The following is a 16,020-nucleotide window of genomic DNA, read 5'->3' on the forward strand; positions in this document are numbered from 1 at the left end:
GGTCCTGAGCCACACAGCATTACACCGGCTGCTCTTCCCGGATTCTTCTTCCCAGAGGTTAGGTAAGTATTTGTCCCCCTAGGCTCCATGGCCGTATGATCCTTGTTTCTAAGTCTCGATTGCAAGATTCGGGCAACGATACCAGGCGGCGGAAGGCAGCGCCCCGGCTGTGCTCACGAATCAGCACACAACAGCCGAGGTTGTGAGCCGGACTCGAGAGTGCATAGTCTGCACCGATTCGAAGGCAGCATCTGAATTTCCGGCATCCACGGTCACCAAGGCATGCAAACACGCGCCATCAACATGCCTTGAGTGTATCGCAATATCAATCAGATCGGACCTGAACAACCGTCTCTGGAACGAGATTGGGTGCCCGGAGTGTCGGGAACGTCTTCAGTATGAAGATGTTCAGAAGTTTGCAGATCCCGCAACAAAAGAGCGGTAAGATTGCCAAGTGTTATGCAGTTCCCTAATAACAAAAATATTCAGTCTAACTCTGGACTCTAGGTATCAAACCCTGTCTTTCCGGTCTGCCGTCTCCGAGGCAGATAATTTTGTCTGGTGTCCTTCTGGCTGTGGACATGGTCAAGTACATGATGGTGGGCTTGACCAACCAATTGTTGTTTGCATGCACTGTAACGTCCGATCATGCTTCCACCATAAAGTTGCGTGGCACGAGAATTTGACTTGCGAGGAATACGACTCTCTCCAGGCCGACCCTTTAAACTTCCGCAGCCGGTTCGATATCGAAAACGAGACGGCTGAGATGGAGGCAGAAGCTCGTCGAATTCAAGAAGACCGGGACCGCGCTTTTGCTCAGAGTTTAATGGCTCAAGAAGAGCAAATAGTGCGAGAAACGGCGAAGCGGGAGCGGGAGAGAGCCCGAGAAGAGAAAGAGAGAGCCCGGGAAGAGCGGCAGAGACAGGCAAGAGAGTCCAAGGAGCGGAAAGCGCGGGAAGAGAGAGAGAGGAAGGCTCGGCAAGCTCGAGAGGCCGCCGCGAAGCGCAAGGCCGAGGAAGACGCGAGCAATAAAATCGTCAAGAAGACGACGAAGCCGTGTCCTGGCTGTGGGTCGCCGATCGAGAAAAATCGCGGTTGGTGAGCATCCCCCTTTCATTGCCTCGCATCTCAATACACTGCTGACTGATTTTCTGTAGTGCGCACATGACATGTAAGTAGCAACCCCTTTTCTTAACACCCCAATCCCCAGCTGCACCAAAAGCACACTGCAACAGAACTGGAATGCCGCCTTCAAAACGGTCCGTTGACTGGTTTGGCGTTTCTCAGGCACCCGGTGCAGATATGAGTTCTGCTGGGGCTGCAATAAAGACTGGGACCTAGACCACAACATTCGCTGCGGCGGCCGCTGGGCTTGACTGCTTCTACGCTGCAGATTATGCACTCCAAGTTCAAATGTTCGAAGACCCTTTCAGTCACTTTTGGCCACGATTACTCGTGTTCCTCCAGAATTGCTAACGTTTTGCGACGATGTAGGCACAAGGTGTAATTTCCAATTTTGCTGGGAGTGTCTCGCCGACCATCAGGTGATAGTGAGGGAGGACAACACTCAACACAGGAGGACTTGTCGGTACCACCCATTAAACCTTGGAAACTGAACGCTGGACTTTTGTATCGGGTTGTGGGATAGAGATGGATTTCACGGACTGACACCGACACGATGGTCAGGTCCTGGGCTTAAATGTGCTGCATGCATCGTATATCACAATGGATTGTTTTGGGAGCTTTTGAGGAACGGTTTCGCTAGGTTGACGGTTTACATAAGAAATATCGTACATAATAACTAAATAATAGGAACGGTCTAATCCGTGTATCATGATATATTGTTGCTGTGACATTCATATTTGCATCTTCCGGGATTGTGCTACGATCGATCTCCTTCATGTAAGTCAATCTTGGGGCTCTAAGAGACAGGTATACGTGGAACGTCTTGTAAACCCGTTTAGCTCTCTGTCTGTTCTTCCTGGCGACTTGAACCCGGTTCGAAGTGCATACAGCAAATCTAATTATTTCTGGCTCAGCTGGGAAACTCTTTCGTCTTTTCTCATGTTTTCTTTTTTTCCCTTTTGTCTTTGGCATCGTACATGTGCTGCGTACGGGGTGGGAGGGGGGGGGGGTGGGGGGGGGGGGTGAGACTTGGGCCTTTCGGCTGCTGGCAGAGCCCCACAACGCAACCAAATCGTCTCCACAAAACTAACCCCAAAACTCGACTTTAGCACCCCCTCCTTCAGCATCCGTCCATCCTCCACAATTCTTATCTTCCTTGGCAGGCATCTTGGTCGTGGTTCTTGACTGCCCGCCGTAGTATGATGCATACTACTTGATACCCTAAGCATGCGGCGATAATGCGTCTCTTCTTCATTCGACACGGCGAAACCGTGCACAACGTGGCCGGCCTCTAGTGCGTTCGTTCCCAGCGACGAGGTCTCTCCCCTCTCGGCCCTTGCCTACTAACCGTCTTTCCCAGTGCCGGTGTTTGCGACTCGCAGCTGACGGCCCATGGGGTCCTCCAGGCCCAGCGCCTAGGTGCCCACCTCGCCGCGCGGTCGGCCTCCGTCGGCCCTGTCGTCCGCATCTTCTCTTCGGACCTGCAACGGGCCGCGATCACGGCGCAAGCCATCATCGACGCCCAGACACCCAACCGGAGTAGCGGCAGCGGGGCCGGCGGTGGATATAGCTATGGAATCCCGGACCAAGAGCGGGCCGTCCGCCTCGTGAAGCTGCCCGACCTCCGCGAGCGTGACTTCCGATCGGCCGAGGGGAAACCCTACGGCACGCCCCGTACAGACGCTGAGACGCACCAGGAGATGGCTGCGCGTTCGGACCGCTTCGTGCGCACCCATTTGGCCCCGGTGCTGTGCGACCGGAATCTGCTGGAGTCACCGACCGAGGTCTCGGTGATGGTTGTCGCTCACGGGCTGATTCTGAATTTCCTCTTGCGGTCGCTTCTGTCGAGGTTCGCGCCCGCAGAGCTCGCGCAGTTAGAGGGGCCTGGGACGGAATACCTGTCCGCCTGGGGCAACACCGGCTACATGGAGGCTACTGTCGGGTTGGCTCCACAGGACCCGACTGTTGTTCCGACGGGGGTGGATAGCAAGTTCGAAGATGCCGTGTCCACCATCAGCACGACCCGGCCGAAGCGAAGGATCAAGCTAAATGTGCTGCGGCTAAACTCCTTGGACCACCTCGATGGCTTGAAAAAGACCCGGGGAGGTATTGGCAGTGCCCAGTTTGACAAAAACCAGAAGACGCTCGATTCGTTTGTTCGTCCGAGTCCTAAAAAGCGAAAGCTTGGGGAGTGAAGTGGTCTTGTTGGGCTGGAGAGCCAGCTACCCACGCTGCATTTGCACAATTTCAGCAGGGTATGTCGATCCCCCCATCTTCAGCGCATGCCTGAATTCCAGCACCGTCATATGATGAGAGACACAAGTTCACAGACCTGTACCGAAATACCTCATGTGGATGCAATTGTTCAACCGCTATCTGAGACGTCATTTCCACCCTTCGAGTCAAAGTTTGCTTGGGTGGTCTTGGAGCTAACTGAAATCGCCGAGTTTGCCCAGGTTCTTCCTGGTGGATGCTGTCGGGCTAGCCCGGGTGCTTTTTAGGTGAATATTTCTCGTGTCTTAGTAGATGCTCCTGTAGGGTCCGTTCCCTCGAAGAACTGAGGCGTTAGGCATAGCAGGATGTGACAGTGATATCTATATCCATAGCGAATATGGCATGGCTGTAGCCGGCCGCGACTTTTAGAGATACAGTGACAAGCAACGATGATCGTGCCACTACTATGACGCTTCGTCGTCGCCACACCGAATAGCCGCAGTGAAAGACGTATCCTGTTGATGTAGCCATCTAGGTCAAGATCTCTACTTCTTTCAACGCATTGAGGCTTGCCCAGGCCGATAGTATAGCGTAAATGCTTCCCGACAGCACCAGCAAGAAGTCATCGTCGCCACTGCCTGCTTATAACAAAGACCTATTCATCATCCTCATCATCATCCTCATCATCGTCGCTATCCTGAGGCACCAAGCCCGCCGCCTCCTCGGACGGCAGCTGCCGCGGAAACCATCCAAATTCGCCAAGGTCCACCGACAGCTCGCCCAGCGCCCCCGCCGTCACCACCACGCCCTCGGCCTCGAGCGCCGCCGCCTGGTTGAGCGTCCCCGAGGGCTGGGATCTAGTGAACACGGCAGGGTATGAACAGCCAATATTTAGTTTGAGGACTTTGTTTCTTTGCATTTTTGGGGGGTCGTTTGTTGTGATAGGGGCGTGGGGGTAGTAGGTAGGGACAGTCAGGTAAGGCCAATGAGCTATGGGCAAGTGAACTTGACATGACATGCTAGACGTATTTTGACGTATTTTGAGCATGGGTAAGATAGAAGCGATTAATGGAAAAAAAACTTTTTGAGGAAATAATGGATGCCAATCATGCTAAGACGCACCGTGGAGAAATGACGCCCTTGGCGTTGATGACGCGCTGCCACGGCACGTTGGCGTGGTTGAAGCGCGCGGCGGTGTCCGAGGGGAGGTGTTTGAGGCACACGCCGACCTGTCGGGGACGCTGTGCTGTTTGGTGTGTTTGTTCTTGTCAATAACGCGACTGTTTCTTGTTTCTTTTTAAAGACGTAGACCGATGGGGGTTTGCCACTCACGGGTGCCGACCAGCTTCGCTATGTGGCCGTAGCTAGTGACCTTGCCGTGCGGAATCTCCTGCACGGCGCTGTACACGGCGTGGAAAAACGCGGCCGCCTCGTCGGATCGCGCCATCGGACTGCGTCGGGTTGTTGCTTGTAATTACAGTGGGCTTGCTAAGTGTGCGAGTTGTTGTTTGCTATACTAAGAGAAGATACATTTGAGGAGACGTCAGGCTCTAGGGGGCAGCATGCTGAACAAAGGGCGCAGATCGCCGCAATAGCGCCTGGTGAGCGGCCATAACCTCAGTACCACAACTCTCGGGGTATTCGACTCAAAAGAAGAAAAAAGAGAGGGATAAACCACAATGGGTTTTATTTACTCATGCGATACGTCTTGATTACTTATACGATACGTCTTGAGAAGAGCCCAAAAGAAATACCCTACTTGCTGAAAATTGGCAAAAGGAATGGATACACCCGGGATCGAACCGGGGACCTTTCACAGTAGCGCATCTACGTCAATGCGAAGCGAAAATCATACCACTAGACCATGTACCCGAGCTCAGTTCGAGTTGATTTATTGGAGGGTTAAGCTAGCTTCTCGCGTTATCACAGCTACACGACACGGAAATTTGAGCAGTGATTATTTCTTCCTTTCATTCAAAATAATCCATTTCATACGAGAAATACTCAGGTAGTATGCTGTTTGCAGGCATCTTTTATCTTACACTCTACTCTAAAATATCTCTGAATGTCAATTAATTATTACACAATGAAGACTCAACCTTTTCTTCACATAAACTCTATGACATGGCAATCTAACACCTTCCCCAGTCCGGTCTATCTCATTTGGTTATCTCACAAGATTTCGATCAGTTTGTCGACCTGCAACTGGGAGGTCGTTCAGTTCCTGAAACGGGGGGCTTCCTTTCTTGTCGCGGAAGAAGATTCCAAACGTCAAAATTGACCCGGCCTTGGCCAGCATGGGCCGCTCGTCGCGCCCCTTATCCCCCTGAATCTCCGTCCTACCGTCCCGCGCTAGGTAGATGTGGTGGTCGCTGGGCAGATAGCGGCCCGGGTTCCAGACGTTCCAGATGACCGAGTTGACGAGCATGAGCGTCGCCTCGAAGACCCAGAAGAACCACTCGTAGCGCAGGATCGGGCTCAGGCTCCGGAGCGCCTGGATGTCCTTGAGCCGCACCGTCGTGTTGCCCAGGTGCTCGACCAGCCGGTAGATGCAGCGGACCAGGATCAGCGCCATGCTCGCATACAGGGTAGCCAGCGGAGTCGACACCGCCCGGCTATGCAGCCCGGCCTTGGCGCACCGCCGGTGGAAGAGCGCTGCGAGGACGACGAAGGTGACGATGACGGCGAGCTGGATTGCGAGCGCGACGATCGTCAAGTTCTGTCCCATGTCCTGTCGGCTCTGCGACGCCGACGGGTTGGCCGAGAACGACACACCGAGAGAGTTCAAGACCTCTACTATCATCATCAGGCCGCCGAAGGTCGAGAGAACCCTGCCGGCGGGGAGGGGCGCAAAGTAGGGCATGTAGTGGAATATCCGGCCGAGGACGTGGTAGTTGGCAAGTTCGAGGAGCGGGCTGTTTGCAACACCCAATCAGTCATCTGCCCAGGGAAGTTTCCAACTGCAAGTTTCACTCACGGGCATACGAATATAAAGACCTGGCTGAAGATGAAGACGAGCAGGTTCCGGGTGCTGTACATGTAGTTGAAGGCGCCGTACTCCCGCAACATATAGCCGACAGAAAACACCACTGCACAGACGGGATGCAGTCCAATCATTCTGAAGCATTTGTAACGGCTTTCTAAACGTCAGAGGGATGAAAAGCAGCATGGCACAGAAGAGGGGCACTCACTAGCATTGCCGGATATGGCCAGCCGCCGAGGCAGCAAAGGCAGCAGCGAAGATGACAGGCGCTACCTTGTTCGGAGCATATATAAAGAGGCTTCCCAAGACTAGGGCATCGTGTCAATAACGATAGGGCATGAGAGGAGGGACTCGAGGTCTTACTGGGCTCTCCATCCTCCATCGTTAGTTCTGTAAGTCTGGGGTTGTACAGGAAGAGTTTAGCAAAAATAAACGAAAATAAACAAAAGAGCGAGATTACCAAGAAAGGAAGGACAGAATACAGGTGAATGAAAAGTACAAAACAAGAGAAAGTAAACAGGAAGTAAATGGAAAACCACATCGTCGTCGCTGGGAAATGCTACCTCTTTTGCCTACTCTCTTAACACGGAGCGGAAGAAGCCGAACACGCGTGTTATCTAAGCCAGGGTGAAGCGACACGGTGATCTGGCGCGGCCCAGCTCCGCCCCATGCGGCTGCGCTGCGGTCTGATTCGCCAGCCCACCTCGCATTACAACTTCCCATCTCGGCTCTTCTTAGGGGAGGGGGAGGTCAACAAATCGGGCAGTCTGACTTGTTGGGAATGGGAGGAAGAGGCCCAGCCAGGAAATCTAGTCGCTTTGTAGGGCTGTAGGTATGCATGGCGACTCGCTTTCCATGACGCGTCCCCATTTCCAAGCTTCCTCGGACGTGTGAACGCCGCCTTGGCCTCTTCTATTTGACTAGGTGGGGACGCAACTCGGGGCATTCGGCGAAAGGAAAATAGAGTCAGATACTGTCCCAAGAATATGGTTAATTAAGTTCTGGAAAAGCATTGAAATAATTACATGGCATCGCTAAACGCAGTCTTTCGGTTTCTTTGGTGCAGTTGGGCATCGCTTTTCGTCGCTACAGACAGCAGAAATTTTTAAGGCGAACGAACACGTATTGAGAAGAATCTAATTATAGGAAATTATATAGCACTCTTTACAGAGGGATATTTGTCTTGACACAATTCAGAGGTGATCAAGAAGACGGTGGTATGCATGTTGAAGATCAATTATTAAACTTCATTTTGAAGAAATGTAAGCAAAGAACAAAGTAATAAACCAAGTGTAGATAGAATTGAAGTGATAACCCAGAACGAACATTCCGTGAGGATTCAACTGATGAGTTTAAATATCAGAAATACCTTTCTAGCTCCGTCTTGACGGGTTCGCGTCAACTTCATCACGGTGAATCAAGCACTCGAGCTAATTGAAATGTCATTCAACATGCACTATACAGCAGTTACTAGTGTTTCTATCTTAGCTATCAAGCTCTCTAGTTCTTGTGGACAAAGCCATGTTCAGTTGGTTCTACCCTGAAGGAGGCTGAAAATCCACACATCATCTCTAAGACAGTTCTTGAGTCCTAAATGTTAAATAGCAGGGATGCCGTTCCGCAAAGAGTGAGCAAGCTATCTACCCTATTGCGTAGTACGCATTGTAAAGAGGTCGAAATCCTTGGCCGGCAACTCACCTAACTACCAATAAGATAAAAAGCGTATATTCACGTATTAGGCTTTTACACTTCAAGGTCACAGCAATTGACATGAATAAGTATCAAGCTCCCCCGTATTCGTTCAAGAGATTCTCATGTAATGCTCATTCGCCTCGATTGTACAACCCTAGCCACATGGCACGACGACGTAGTTGTAGAACACCAGAGTAGGGGGCGGGCACACATTCACGCATCACAAATTCCAGAAGCCACGGAGGACATGCAGACCAGTACTTCACCCAGAGAGCAGTCAGTCGTCCCGTCTTGGACTCTAGAGAAAGCAGCGGGAGGACCAGCAGCAGCGGCAGCAGCAGCAGAGACCAAGGAGGGAGGAATGCGCATTGACACGGACTCGCTTGTGCTCCAGACACCTACTTACATTGTATCCATGTGATATGCACCTACACGGTCCAGACAAGAAAGCCAACCGGATAGCCAGCCTGGCAACCCGCGCCACCACCTACCCACACAGACACACCTCAAGATGGTGTGTACTATAGGCATATATCACCGCAACTGCTTGCCATAACAGCAGTCTCCGCAGATGGCGATCTCTCGCCGTGTAAGCAAAAAACTGGGAACCCGTTCCTTCTGACGTGGGGGGAGGGAAAGGCCGGCGGAAGAGAAGAGGTGGGGTTCCGGAAGTATTCCCCGCATTGACAGCTGGGAACGGGGGGGTCGATAGAGGAGAGAGGGGGTGGGTGTGTGTGATGAGAAAGAAGAAAAAAAGGTATTGAGAATGCGTAGTACGGCGAGAGAACCACCCCACCTTAAGGAAACCCACTAACGACGAAGGAAGACCAAGAGACGAGAGAGGATGGGATTGACCGGCAGGCACAAAACGGGGCCCGGTCCCGTCCCTCCCATTACCACCCACCTGCGGGGGACTGAGAGAGAGACGGTGGTTGCTTGCTTGCGCATGGGCTGAGGCCCGAGCTCAACAAGCCGAGACACCGGGCGCACGGACGGAGGGGAGGGGGAGGAGGAGGAGGGGGGGTGTGAGAGAGAGGGGGGATGAGTAGGGATGAGGGGGCTTGACTATGGCTTCTTCTTTTTTTCTTTTTTTCTTTCCTTGCTTGATTATTTTCGTCTTGTGAAACAAGCGCCTGCCAAATTTCAGACGAAGGGAGTTGTTGGGGGAGTAGGCATTTACGGCGCAAGTCGGAGAAATCGGAAGTCGAGAGCGAGGCAGACACATAATTACGCATCTTGCATCCGCTCTAAAAAGCCGGATGTCTCTCGAGCCTTTTATTTTTTGACTGTGGCCGAGTCGCTGCCGCCCGGGCTCCGGGGAGGCATTTTGTGTCTTGTTGGGAGAGTAATGAGTGTTGCACCACCGCCGTGGTGGCGTTTCGAAGGGTGACGCCCGCTCGGGTCTGGCTGGGTTGAGCGTTGGCATGAGCCGAGACAAACATGTCTCCGAAAACGCCGGTGGCCGCGCCATTTCTCTGTCTGTCTCTCCACGCTCGTCCCAAGATTTTATCTTGTCTCGTGTCCTTGCAGTAGCCCAACGGGGTTTTATTTTTACTTATTTCTGGCCGCCCAGGACACCACTAGACGACGCTAGTTTCGCGGAAATAGTCAGCCAGACAGCTGCGAACTCTCGTCGTTAACTGCATGAACGTGATCTGGGGGACAAGCGAGCAGAACGCCCACCGTGGGCGCTAGCACTAGCATCAGGGGTCAAGGCAAATGCGCTGGGGTGTGTTTGCGCGACTTTCAACGCGCCGGTGCGGCTGCGGTGCGATGCGGTGCGAATGTGTGAGCGAATGCATTGCGTCGTGGCTCGAGGCCGTATGCGGCAGCAGAAGCAGCAGCAACGTATATATCACGAGAATATATCACCAGACGCCCAACCCCTCTCTCACTCGCGAGGGCAGCACTCGGTAATCAACTCTCTCTCGTTACCCCTCACTCGCATCAGCAACTTCTGGCAACAAGGATATCTGAGTCGTGGAAGAAGCAATTCTGAGCAATGCATGTCTGCGCTATCACAGTGGCGTCTGCGTGTTTGCTGGGCTTGTGTTTGCCTGATGACCGAAATATGGCTTTGGATTGTGGACCTGGGATCCAGGGCAAGCAGCTTGGTCTACTAGGTCGAGGGTGGTGAAACTTTTTCGTGATCATCCGAAGACCGAATGTTTCGAACACGATCGCTTCTCGTCTATATCGAGCGATCGGCCTCTTGCATGTCGTCCACATTAGCGAGAGACGTGGTAAGCTCAGGCCTAGGTCTAGGTCTAAGGCTAGGTCTGAGGTAGGCAGCTAGTGAACAATCGGGAGGGCAGTCTCCCAGGCGGTGTCCAAACGGAGGATGCTCGGATCAGTGTGTGATCTCCCAGTTGCCGACTCTGCGACCTGGTGACGAAGAAGCTATTCTGGGCCTTAACGCATTAATGCCAACTTCGCACCCATCGCAACTGGCACCCGGATTATGGCTCACCCGGCTGGGTGCGTACCACGAAGCCCTGTAGGGAGCGGCCAGGGGGTTTGGAGGCTGAGACGGAGTTAGTCTGATGTTCTTCCTATCACGCCGACGTTTGGTTTCGACCACAGCGATGCAGCTTTCGCGCCTATCTGTGGGGCCGTGTATGCAGTTATCCAGATTAATTGGGTCTGCGACGTGCTTGGGGGAGATGTTGTGTAAAGAGAGTCAGGGATGCACAGAATACTGGGCACTATGCCGAGAGGAGTTGCTGGATGCACCTCACGAAAACGTCGTGATTAAAGGAGATACAAGACGCGAGTAGCAAAGAGCAATAAGATCAATAGCTAATGGCCCTCCACGGCCGTGAAAGTCTCTGCACAGCAACCCAATCGGCGTAGCTGAAACAAGGCATCTCGCCTTCCTTCCAGTGGAGATGTATACTTGGGAAGCCCGAAAAATACTTTCACGGCGGGTCAAAGTCTGAATCCTGGACACAGAATCCTGTATGTCTCTTGACTCCCGAAAAGTGCCGTTGGCTCGAAGTCCGCCTAGGGATCTAGTGCAAACAGCAAAGCCCGAGAGCGACATGTGATAGAGGTGAGTTATGACGACGGGCAAGTTTGCGATTTGTGGCGTTTGCGTCAAGCTATTCCCACATGTCTTGGATTGCAAACCCGAGGGGCGTCATGTCTCGGGAGGAGGTGGGGAACATAATGGACATCTTAACGAGTATTGCCATTTCAACTGGCACACCGGGCAGACCTGGCAATCGGAGGTCGGAGGTGTGCCGGTCCAAGTGGGCACCCGGGGCAAACAGCTGATCTCGAGGTCCGTCGGTATCTGGATTAGCATATGTTCTAGCTTGACTTGGAAGCAGTCAATTAGGTATGTGGTAGTATGGGGACGACGGCCGTCGCGATGCTCCCTTGCGCTACCGAGATTGTGCTTTGTAACATCGCGCCGGACCCCGTATCTCGGCGCCGGGCATTCGTCACATGCGGCAACCAAAACCCGGCGCGATGTGTACATACATTTATCCGTTAATCTGGCAACTCGACCGAATGGATGTCCAACGTCGTAGCATACGCGTCCTAGAGATGCCACTGAGAACATGTTAAGGAGAGCGCGCCGCAGTATTGTGATGGCCAAGGTCGTGGTGTTTGTGAGGCGAAAATCGGCTGCCAATCATCAGAATGAAGCTCCTCCGTAGCCTCGAGGCCGCGCTTTCGACTGCATTGCTGGTTGATGTAGCACTCGCCGCAACAGCTGGGAAGCTTAGCATTCTCTCCATGAATGTGGCAGGCCTCCCAGCGATCCTCAACTCCAATGACGTCCCGGGAGACAAGACCACAAACGCAGAGACAATCGGATCCAAGTTTGCAGAATATGACTACGACGTCATCCATGTCCAGGAGGTAATGTCGCTTGCCCATGCGGTGGCGCTGTGGGACCGAAATGCAGAGAAAGACGAGATCCTTCTGGAACGGCCACCCACAGCTCCGGCGCAGCATGAAACGGGGCATTTTCGTCCGTGGCACGAACCTCGCTGACTTGTGTGGCGTCCGCCCCCTTGAGCAGGACTTCAACTACCATGCAGCCATATATCGGACGGACAACCACCCGTTCAGGACCGCCACGTCAGGCGGCGTACCGTTCGGGTCTGGTCTGAACACACTGTCCAAGCTGGACTGGGTACAATTTGAGCGTGTCAAGTGGGCGACGTGCTCCGATGCGTCCTCTAGCGACTGCCTCACGCCAAAGGGCTTCACGTTCATGCGCGCAGCCATCTCGGCCGGCGCCGCCGACAATACCACGGCGGTATATGTGGATTTTTATAACCTCCACGCCGACGCGGGAACCGAGAGTGGCGACAACGTCGCTCGCCAAGCCAACATCAACCAAGTGGCCAGCTATATTGCCGCGTCTAGCCAAGGCAATGCAGTGCTGATCTACGGCGACACGAACAGTCGGTACAGCCGTGCGGCCGACACGGCGATCCGGTCCCTGGTCGCGAGCACCAGCGGCACGAGCTTTGGCATGCGGGACGCCTGGGTTGAGCTCCAGCGCGGCGGGGTCGTTCCTAGTGAAGAAAGCCTGTGTGCTAACCCGAGCTCTAACTACTTGTGTGAGACAGTCGACAAGGTCTTTTACCGCTCCAGCCCGCTGGTAACGTTGAAGGCTGAGACATTCCAATATGTCAGCTCGCTGTTCCTGCAGGCCGACGGGAACGTGCTGTCAGACCACAACCCCGTCAGTGTAAACATTACGTGGTCCTCTGGCCCGTCTCTACGGCAGAGCGCGTTTTGGGGCGGTCCGCATGGCACCTGGTTCAGTGATGTGTCGGCACTGGCAAACGTGAAGAAACCCAAACCTTCAGTGTTGAGCTTCCGTGGCGGGGCTCGTCTCGATAGTGTCAGCCTGACTTTAACAGACGGCACGAGGTTGACGCATGGTGGCACCGGCGGCTCGGCGACATCCATCACGCTGGGAGCTTCCGAGTACTGGGTCGAGGCGAGGCTGTGTCAGGGGCAGCGGAGCGGCCAGACCCGGAACTTCTACATCCAGGCGAGCACAACCTCCGGCCGGACCCTGGCTGCCGGAACGGCGACGCAGGACTGCGCGACCTTCTCGGCGCCGAGCGGTTGGCATATTGTAGGGTTCCTCGGACAGGCCGGTGACGAGTTGGACCAGCTAGCATTTGTTTACGCGCCAAAGTGACGAAGGAATGTGATGAGGGGGGGGGGGTGGCAAAAGGGCGGAAACTGAAAGTCCCTTGGAGCGGGCCACTCGGCTCCAACCAAGGCGGCGTTGCGGTGAACGGAGTAACTCGGGTGAAGGATCACGAGAGAGCCTTCGCTGCTTGGCAACGGTAGCGTTGCCGATCTGGCGTTGTCTCAACCGTCGCGGCACCGCGGGTGTATATACTTGACCGGCCGGCGGTCTATCCGCAAATATCTTCGGTGCCCGTTGACGACGGCATGTGGGGTCGACGCTGGCTCGGGCGACGGGAAGAGGTTGGCCCCTCGTGAACGCTGAATACATACCTGGTTATAAGCATCTTGGAAAAAGCAGAAACCGAGATTTTAGGGGTAAAGGAGCCCAGCCCACGCAAAAGGCGGAGCCGGTGAATGAAAGGCAGATTTGTCGAGGCTACTTCGTCCCTCCGCTATGCTGATGACAGCAGTGATCGGCCCTCTCGCGATGTTTGACATGGGCTAGAGATGACAAAAGTTTGTGACCACGGCAGGCCATCCCGGTTCAGCGACGGCGGTGTCGATCAGGGGGCCTGGCCCATGCAATGCGGCAGGGGCGTTGTGGGGTCGCCTGGCTGGATTTTGTCGGGTTCCTAGAAGCTACTCCGTTGGTCAGTGACGCGTTTTAGAGCAAAGTTTACTACTGCGTACTATGTAAGTGTAGCCTCGCCGATCTCTTGTCGAAGGAGGGATACTTCCTGGGAAGCAATCTGCACAGGTCCACGGCAAACGGAGCTGCTGTAAACAATGACAACATAACGGCATGTTATGTTAGGTTTGACTTGTGCCGTGTTGAAATCTTGAGGGAATATGGCCCGATGCTCGTCACCAGAGCAATCGAGACCCCAATGTTAGCTGTCGATCCCCCAAGAGCCGCAGCCACCGAAACCTCGGCAGATTCAACACAGTCTACCATTCGGCTCTTGACGCTGACTGTGTCACGGCTTACTTCACTTCAAAAACGGAAACAAAGGCTTACTTGCCTGCGGAGACCATCAGACTAGAAGAAGGAAAGAAAAAAAAAAGAAAGAAGATGACTGAATGGTGCGGTAAAGGGCCGAATGTGCTTTCCCTCAATGGCAGGCGCAACCCTCTGTGGACGGGTCTGGGCAGCGCTCCTAGCCAGTGGACCGTCAATGGTCACATCTCCGAATAACAACAGCTTCTCGTTGGAGGACTGCGCTGATTAGCAGAATAAGCAACGGGCCCCGTCTGGCCTGGCCGCCCGGCTTCCGAGTTTCGATCATCTCTATCCGCGCATTGGGATTCGTAGGTTTGAGCCGGCCTTGCACTTGACCCAGCCATCAGGTGCACTGTTGGCCGAGGCGAAAGTCAATCGAGCTGAAGAACGTATTGTTCCGCTCGGGTCATTCGCAGAGCATCCACCGAGTGGTCGGAAGGACGGGTTTTCTTCAACCTGGCTGAAGCCACTCGGAACGCTCGCCCTTCTTTTGCGGGAGCGGTTGCGGGAAGCAACAGTCGGCGCTACACACGTGTTCAGCCATGTGGTGGCACAACTTACAAGACACCCCGCGACAGTCTTCCTTACTTGCCTGCCTCAAGCGTTTCCTTCCCCTCCTTACCCGACCCTGGAGGAATTGATCCGAACGGCTCGCGCAGGAAAGAAAAGGCGTGTTTGCTGCAGTGTAAAGTGTATATCACTCGGCAACGCGGCACCACCCGAAAAGAATTAACTCTCAGTGGGGGTCGGAAGGCTGAAGTCGTGTGGAGGTTGCCAAGTGCAAGTGCAGCCTCGATGTGAATGAATGTGGGCAGAACTCAGCGCAGTTTGTATTCTTTCCTAGCTCCTGTCCCGCCCTGAAGATCTCTGCCGCTTCTAGATTTGGCTGGCGGCAGTGGCGGCCTCGTTTCCAGCCTAAGAGGGAAATGGACCGTGATATTGACTTCCGTCGTGCTATGACCACGAGAAGACGGGAAAGGCTGTTATTTGTCGTGCCATATGCCGTGGCTGCAGATATTTGTCTTGGAAAACCCGTCGGCAATCGACTCAGCACCCGCGGCATCTTGACACATTAGGAAGGCACGAAGCCCGGTAAAAATGAGAAAACCTCACGAGACGCCGAATGCAGAAGCCTTTGGTTTGCTATTTTTGCGTCTTTTTCTCCATTGGAAGAGCCAATTCCAGATCCCCACAGCCTGAGGTCGCGACTGGGGTCTCTCTCGGGCACCTTGAAGCAGATAAGCCCGGGCCCGGGGACTTGTGCTCCGATTAAACTCCTGTGATTCCTACGAATTACAGTGCTTATTGCGGAGAACAAAAGTAAACACGCCCAAACCCCGTTCCCTTGGACTAGACTGTCCTGGGCAGGAGAGACCAGGCAAGAATCCTTTGGCCTCGAGTCTAACCAATTTCCTGGCCCGAGGAGCGGGTGGAGTCAAGCCCAGAGGCTCGTCTAGCGCTTATTAGCGTCTTTAACCCGTAAGCGATCGCGTCGGCGACGATCCGCCGCCAAAAGGAAAAAGAAGGTTTTCCCACAGGCCACACCGCTCACGACGGCGAGGGGGTCGTGGCGGGAGTCGGGATCGCGCGGACCGCGCCCTGAACACGGCGTGTTGAAGGTGGCGGGGTTCTCTCCATGGGTGCCGTGCTTTTCGTCTCCAGCCCACCAAAATAGTAAAATCACCCTGCCGGTTGTTCACGCTGGGCACCCTGATGTCAGATTTCTTTTTTTTTCTGCCGCAAAATCTTCCCCATTTTTCGCGTCGCCATTCGCGCCGGCGGCGCGCCAATCACTCGACGTGTCGTTCAAAGACGGCTCGTTGGGACACGTGCACTG

At 54.0% G+C, this 16,020-nt stretch overlaps 5 protein-coding genes and 1 non-coding gene across 6 annotated transcripts; 3 read left to right on the forward strand and 3 right to left on the reverse strand.

Annotated features, from left to right (window-relative positions):
* Positions 1-127: 127 nt before the first annotated feature.
* On the forward strand, positions 128-1,102 carry B0T26DRAFT_655949 (uncharacterized protein; the record flags this gene model as incomplete). The annotated part of the gene is made up of 2 exons (XM_060438674.1): positions 128-441; positions 508-1,102. Coding segments are annotated over 2 exons (909 nt in total), but the record flags the coding sequence as incomplete, so codon positions are not given.
* Positions 1,103-2,363: 1,261 nt separating this feature from the next.
* B0T26DRAFT_755595 (histidine phosphatase superfamily) lies at positions 2,364-3,320 on the forward strand (the record flags this gene model as incomplete). The annotated part of the gene is made up of 2 exons (XM_060445983.1): positions 2,364-2,419; positions 2,486-3,320. 2 exons carry the CDS (start codon positions 2,364-2,366, stop codon positions 3,318-3,320), a joined length of 891 nt encoding a protein of 296 aa, XP_060291149.1.
* A 1,125-nt stretch (positions 3,321-4,445) lies between these two features.
* On the reverse strand, positions 4,446-4,786 carry B0T26DRAFT_656235 (DNA binding methylated-DNA--cysteine S-methyltransferase; the record flags this gene model as incomplete). Its single annotated transcript, XM_060438695.1, has 2 exons — positions 4,446-4,585; positions 4,672-4,786. 2 exons carry the CDS (start codon positions 4,784-4,786, stop codon positions 4,446-4,448), a joined length of 255 nt encoding a protein of 84 aa, XP_060291150.1.
* A 335-nt stretch (positions 4,787-5,121) lies between these two features.
* B0T26DRAFT_t238 lies at positions 5,122-5,211 on the reverse strand. The gene has a single exon. It is a non-coding gene; the product is annotated as a tRNA-Ala (tRNA).
* Positions 5,212-5,445: 234 nt separating this feature from the next.
* On the reverse strand, positions 5,446-6,704 carry B0T26DRAFT_743513 (putative RTA1 domain protein; the record flags this gene model as incomplete). The annotated part of the gene is made up of 5 exons (XM_060444268.1): positions 5,446-5,471; positions 5,539-6,254; positions 6,317-6,475; positions 6,531-6,630; positions 6,686-6,704. 5 exons carry the CDS (start codon positions 6,702-6,704, stop codon positions 5,446-5,448), a joined length of 1,020 nt encoding a protein of 339 aa, XP_060291151.1.
* Positions 6,705-11,662: 4,958 nt separating this feature from the next.
* Positions 11,663-13,187, forward strand: B0T26DRAFT_655206 (Endonuclease/exonuclease/phosphatase; the record flags this gene model as incomplete). Its single annotated transcript, XM_060438608.1, has 2 exons — positions 11,663-11,884; positions 12,048-13,187. The coding sequence occupies 2 exons, from the start codon at positions 11,663-11,665 to the stop codon at positions 13,185-13,187; spliced, it is 1,362 nt and encodes a 453-aa protein (XP_060291152.1).
* Positions 13,188-16,020: the final 2,833 nt, after the last annotated feature.

This window comes from Lasiosphaeria miniovina (assembly GCF_030549165.1).
Source record: "Lasiosphaeria miniovina strain SMH2392-1A chromosome Unknown B0T26scaffold_7, whole genome shotgun sequence".
Taxonomy (NCBI): domain Eukaryota; kingdom Fungi; phylum Ascomycota; class Sordariomycetes; order Sordariales; family Lasiosphaeriaceae; genus Lasiosphaeria; species Lasiosphaeria miniovina.